The following is a 6,346-nucleotide window of genomic DNA, read 5'->3' on the forward strand; positions in this document are numbered from 1 at the left end:
CGCGACCGCTGCCCCCTCGTCTCGGGGACGCGCAGAGGTGCTGGGGGTGTGCGGTCACCCCGTGCCCATCACGGCCAGCGTGGCCCTGCCCGGGGCTGGCTCCGGGTGCTGCTGCCCGGCCTCAGCGCGGTGTTTCACCATCAGAAGTTGCCTTCTGCTGGGGTGTCCTCGGCGCGGGTGTCTGTCCTCGGTGTGGGTGTCTGTCCTCGGCGCGGGTGTCTGCGCATGGCTCCAGGCCTCTGCAGGTTTCAGAAACAAGTGATCCCATTAGCACAACCTTTGTGAACCAGTGATGGCTTGTGTTCCCTCTCCCACTCAGAACAGGGCTCTAACAGCATTAATGAAACATTAGAGTTTTAATTACACCATTATCCTATTTATTTTTATAAATAATTCCAAAGCAGTCATTAAAGTTTGTGAACTTAAGAGTAAATGACTTAAGGGAAAGAAATCAGCTTCTCAATCTTGTTATTATCTATTGTACAATCTCCCTGGGATGCTGTTGGGAAACTAGCAGAGTTGTTTCTGTTGCTGTTGTTAAGATGATTCATTTACTTGCAGGGTGGTAACACGCTGCTCAGCTCCCTACTTGAAACGTCTGTGTCAGTGGGACGGCGCCGCAGTGCGTCAAAGCGGCGTTGTGTCCCCCCCTCAGCCCCGTACCGAGGTGCCCGGGCCGAGGGGAGCGGCAACGGCCCTGCGGGAGGAAGCACCTTGCAGTTGTTCTGCACAGGGCAGGCTCTCCTCCAGCCCCGACCTTCCACAGCTGTTCTCATCCCAAAGCTGCAGGATCTTCCAAAGACAAATTTTGGGCTCAGCTGCAAAGAGCCTGTCCTTGGGGCGCTCTGTGAGCCCCCTTGGCTTTTTCCTCCCTCTTTCTGCCACTGCACAGAAAGCGTGGCTGTTACTGATGCTCTCGGGTGGATTCCTGTGTATTTGAAATAGCCTGACGTGGACCAGAACTGATGAAAGCACTGGACCAACCAAAACAAATTACCTGGTGTTTGTTGCAACTGGTATTTGCAGGACTCGTGCAAGTATTTGGTGTTGTATGGGTTGGAAAATAAATTCTCCCTGAGCGCACGAGGGGAGCAGGAGCGATGCAAGGAAAGGGCGCTCGGGGTGGGGGGAGCTGCGTGCGGACTCTGCCCTGCCTTGTCTCTTGCTGCCTCTTTACAAGAGCAGCTCTGATCTCGGGGAAATCTGGTACGTACTGGGATCTAGTTACGCTGCTTTCTGTCACAGTTTTAATAAGGAAGGTAATTGCAGAGAGCCCTGAGCAGGGCAGAGGCTCGACAATGTCACTTTTGCTGTGCTCTCCCCACAGAACCCAGACATCGTGTTGGTGCACTACCTGAACGTCCCTGCCATTGAGGACTGCGGGAAGCCATGCGGCCCCATCTTGTGCTCAATAAACACAGACAAGAAGGAGTGGGCAAAGTGGACAAAAGAGGAACTCATCGGACAGCTCAAACCGATGTGTGAGTATCTGGAGGCTTTTTTGCTCTTTCACTTTATAGAGGGTTAGCTTGCAGTACAGTGTCTCGCTGCCGCCCGCCATCGCCGTGAAGGAGACATCTGTCACCGTCAAACTCACCTTGCACCTGCGTTCGATTCCTTTCCTCCCAATATCGAGCACTTTGGGATGCGTGGGAACGAGAGCTGCCCAGACTGCCCAGACAGGGCCGTGTCCCCTCCACGCACTGGGAAAAAACTCTGCCTACGGTCTCGTGTTTGCAAGAGCCGTTCGTAGGCACCTGCTCACGCGCAGGAGCCTTCTCAGCGCTGGCAGGCAGGTGACCCGGGGCTCAGTGCCGGGTCGGGTGAGCCGCCACTGCTGGAGCCCAGCGCTTCGGGCGGGTGTCATTCGTTCGCTGCAGCTCTGAACTTCACAGTCTGAGGAGCAGGCCGGGGAGGTTTGCTCTGCAAACAGGCAGTTCCTCGGACCTCTCTGCATCTGCCTGGAGTGTAACGTTTTCTCTCGCGTCGCCGTGACCTTGCGTGTCTTCCCCTGGAGAACACGTCCCAGTGTGCATGCAGATGCCTTTTTTGCAATGAGAGAAGGACGAGGCATAGCATGGGTCTGTAAGCAGGAGAACATTAACTGCAGGAGCCACAATGGCAAATCTAGGTCCTTTCATCTGAGTCAACAAATACCAGTTCTGCTTTTCTGCCTCACCCCTGCCCGCAGCGGAGGCTGGTGTCATGCTCAGCTTTCCATAATTGGAGGTCGCAGACACGAAGCACGTTCTGATGTGTCTCAGCCATCAGTGAAAGATCAGTCTCACGCTGACCGCAGCATTAGTAATCCGAGTTTGCACTGCTCCTTTGATGCATCCCGAGCTCTGCAGGCCCATGTATTCCTTTTCCACACAAAGTTGGAGGGCAGAAGATAAGCAGAAGAGAAGAGAGAAAATGACACATTTGCTAAACAGAATATTGCCCCGGGGACCGATAACCTTAGACAGAAATAGAAGATGTTGAAGGTGTAGCTGAGACTGGACAAGTACCTTAACATTAAACAGGAGAGGAAGTGGCAGCCTGTTAAAAAATCTGCAGTGCATCAAGAAAATTATGTGAAAACTACAACAAACTCGCCGTAAATTTAATAACACTTGGCTCTTTTATGTCTCAGGAGGGAAGAGTGAAATTCTGCACAATTATTCAGAGTATATATGCATGTACACGTCTCTGTTTATGGGTACATATCCTAGGAAACACATCCTTAGAAATGTAGCTAAAATAAAAGCTTTAGATTCTGATCAGACCTAGAAAACAAAGAGGACACAGATAACCATGTTAGGGAACACAGAGGGGCACTGCTCGCCAAGAAGCCATCACATTTGGTTCCAGTATTGGGTGTGCCATGAAATCCTGCAGCCAAGCACATTAGTTTCATCACATTTTTGCATTAATCACATTCTTTCACAGACTTCACAGTTTGATTGCCTGATGTTTCCAAATTTCTCTGCCCTAAAGCAGATTTGTCAATGACTTAATCAAAGTGTTGTGCGTGGTGTCGCTGGTGAAGTGACAGTCTCACCCTCTTACCTGTTCTGTGTTGCAGTTCATCTAGTTTTATTCCCCTGGTCTTGGAGCTGTGGGAGGCTTTTGTTGGTTTTGTTTTCTCGGTTGCCATTTTCCATAAGAACTTCACATTTCAGACAAGCTAGTGTTGATAGAGCCAGGCTGTGCCTGGAGGTCCAAGGCCAAATGCTGTACCTGCAGGGAGGTGTCTGCATCCAGTTTCAGACCACTGGTGTCATTCAGAACTAGGAGATGCTGGTACTAGTTCTGCCTTTGGGGAAAATGCCGCCTCCTGGTCGGAGGTTGGTGACAGTGTCCAGTTCTTGACTCGCTGAGAATAAGTGCTGTTTGTTCAAGTCCTGTTCAGCCTGGGCCAGAGTCAGGTGTTAAAGCTTTTGACCTCTGTGTTGAAGGTTTTCTGTCAGAATCTCAGATAGCGGAGAGTCAGTGGTGTGGCAGCCAAAGGCTGGGAGCACGTTCTCTTGGCCGTGTATGCCTGGAGAACTACAAGTGATGTGGCAGATGGCTGGCAGGGAGAGAGGCATCGGTCTGAGAGTCCGAGCCAGATAAATATATCAAACTGGTTTTCCTGAAATGCAGAGAGACCCTGACTGGGATGAGCAGGGAGTTTGTTCACGTTTCTTGCACCCATAATTCACTCAGCCCCCTCTTCCTTCCCCGCCGCATCGTTCCACCATCAGTCCAGACTCAGCAAGAGTTCAGCAGCCCCCGGGACGAGCCCAGGCTCCTGGGCCCCGACCGCGTCTCCCGGCGGGCAGCGCCCAGCCTCTGACTGCTGCGCGGTGGCTCCTCCTGCCCTCATCTCGACTGAGTCCTCTGCGGGCCCAGAGCTGCTTGACTGGCCTCAGGGGTGGTTTCTCCTGATGTTGTGACTGTGCTTGTGCTGGTGGTTATGGATGAGGAAATAACCTTTTCCAGGTGGCCGTATGGCTCTGAGAGCTTTATGGAAACACCGTTTCGTTCCAACCTAGCTGGGCTGCAAACTGATTAGGAGACTGAAGTTAACCCACCTGAACATCCGTGGAAGGTAAATAGTCGCTGCAGATGCTCTGAGGATTTGGGGTTTTTTCAACATCTTCAACTGAGTTGAGACTGTAAATAACAAGGTAATCAGCCTGTCTCCAGTTTTCAGGGCTTTGGATTTTCAGTTTTTGTCACCTACCTTCACGCTGGGACATCCGTGACCTCCTGCTTGTCCTGCCTGGACTGTCACTGTTGGCTTGTCAGACCTGGGTCTGTCAGTCCTTGAGAGCGAGGCGGACAAGCCTGGAAGGGCTGGACACTCTGTTCGTGACCTCCAGCAGGAGGATTACTCCCTCCGTCCAGGCTGGGAGGTGGGCGCCGTGTCTTCCAGGTGTAAGCGTGGTCAGGGAGCACTGTGAAGCCTCCATGGAAACGTCCCACTGCTGATGGAAGATCTGCAATAATCTGGCTGTCAGCAGCGTCCAAACTGGTCGTCTGAATCAAAAGGGTCGTCATGTGTGTTGCCTCTGTCTGAATGCAACCTTTCATGCAAAATGAAGGGCAATAATACATTAAAATTCTGCCGGAATGTTGTCTGAGACACCTGTAAGTCATTTCAGGATGCCTGGTATGAAGAATGGGCCTCAATTTGGCATTGCTTTCAATTTTTCCCCCCCTCTTGTGCCCCGTTATAGTTGTGCTTTGAGATTTCTCTGAACAGATTAGCAGATGTCCTTAGAGGCATCTGGTGGTAAAAGCAAAATGCAGTGGCAGAATCCAGCACAGCAGAATTCTGTATATAAACTCCATATGATCAGCAAATCGTGGGCCAGCTCATGTTGGGGGTTTCTCCAAATCATCCCCTTTTGGCTTTCTCATCCCTCAGCTGGCAAAGTATGAGTTACAAGCTCACAGCTGGTGCTACGTTGCAATCCTTGTTTCGGGTCCACTATAATTAAGAACTATCTTTCTTTCGGAAAAAAGCTTTTTTCATTCCTCTGCTGCTTGGAAACTGATTGCTCCTGCCCGTGCCACCCGCTCGCAGCCACAGCTGGGGAAACTGGAGGTTTCACGTGGCACCCGTCAGACTTAACACCTTGGGGCAGAGGCAGCTCTTCCCTCTCTCTGGAGTCACCAACTCTCTCTGTTGTGTAAACGAAACCATCAGGGCTCTTGGAGGTGACCTGAAACTGCATCCCCGTGTCGTCACAGCTGGAGAGGGCATCAAACACTTGTAGCCCAGAACAAAGTTTAAATAGCAGTAATCGGCATTAATATGGTTTGAAGAACAGAGCTGTTGCATCTTTTTATCTCGACTTAAATTTGGGTTCAGTAATTGTGTTGAAGGCTTTTATATATTTAATCTTAAAAGATCAGTTGTACAAAAATGCTGCATGGGGTGATTTTTACTGTTCCCTGTCTGGTCTGTCAGAGCCACAAAGGGGCCCTCAGTGAAACAGAAGCTTCCCAGCTGAGTTCCAGCTGACCTCCACATACAGAAGTAACTTAGATTCTTCCAGAGTTTGGTTTCAGTAATGCAGATGTCCGGTTGTGCTGTGATAGTACTCAGGTATTGCGGTAAGTGGCTGGGTTTTCTCACTAAAAGGGAATACTGTAGTAGGTGCTAGATAGGTTCTTACATCCCCCGGCCACTCGGACGTTGTGTCCCCCCACCCACACCAGCTGTGCAGCCACTATCAGCCGCCTGTTTGGTTTCTCACCGCGGCGCATCCCTTGACCCTGCACCTCACAGGTGGGAATTGCACCTCTCCTCTCCCTCGAGGGGCTGTGGTGCCTTTATGTGCCCCCAGGAGCTTGTTCCCATGCCCCTGGGCGCCACTTCTTGGGAAACGTGGGTTTCCCTCGCGGGTGAGTTGTACCTACTGTAGAGTTCTGGTTTTTGCCAAAAGAACAAAATCAGCAACCGTTTTCCACCTGGTGCTTCGGGTGGTCTTCCAGCTCCGTCTGTCACGGTGAATATCCCAGTGCCTGCTGCTGGGTGTTGCTGTAATCCAGTGTGGAATGGGCTGCTGGCAGGGACAGAAATTAACTTGAGGAAAGCAAAGCCCAAGAGTTTCCCGTCCCCCTGAAAGCTGGATATTAAACCAGCTGCAGAGTTGCAGAGTTAATTAGAGAATTACAATTACAGAGCTGCTCGGAGGGTGCCACGGGCCCACCAGCCTTTATTCCCTGCTCCCCCTTCGTGTGGCGTCTCCCTCCCGGCGGCAGGCCCGGTACTCGGGCGCCGACCAAGGCAGGGGTCCCCTTCTCCCGGCAGCTCCGCCAGGACGTAAAAAAGATTTAAAAATTTAAAAAAAAAAAAAAAAAAGTAGTT

At 51.2% G+C, this 6,346-nt stretch overlaps 1 protein-coding gene across 6 annotated transcripts in view; it reads left to right on the top strand.

Moving 5' to 3' along the window:
• The window catches only part of CAMTA1 (calmodulin binding transcription activator 1), a 283,392-nt gene that overhangs the window by 222,863 nt on the left and 54,183 nt on the right, over positions 1 to 6,346 (top strand). For all 6 annotated transcript variants that reach the window (XM_026862593.1, XM_026862589.1, XM_026862588.1 and 3 more), the window contains exon 6: positions 1,328 to 1,481. In XM_026862593.1, coding sequence (XP_026718394.1) covers positions 1,328 to 1,481 — 154 coding nt within the window. The remainder of the gene's footprint in view (positions 1 to 1,327; positions 1,482 to 6,346) is intronic.

The sequence above is a fragment of the Athene cunicularia genome (genome assembly GCF_003259725.1).
Source record: "Athene cunicularia isolate RWA chromosome 21 unlocalized genomic scaffold, athCun1 chr21_part1, whole genome shotgun sequence".
Classification (NCBI taxonomy): Eukaryota; Metazoa; Chordata; class Aves; order Strigiformes; family Strigidae; genus Athene; species Athene cunicularia.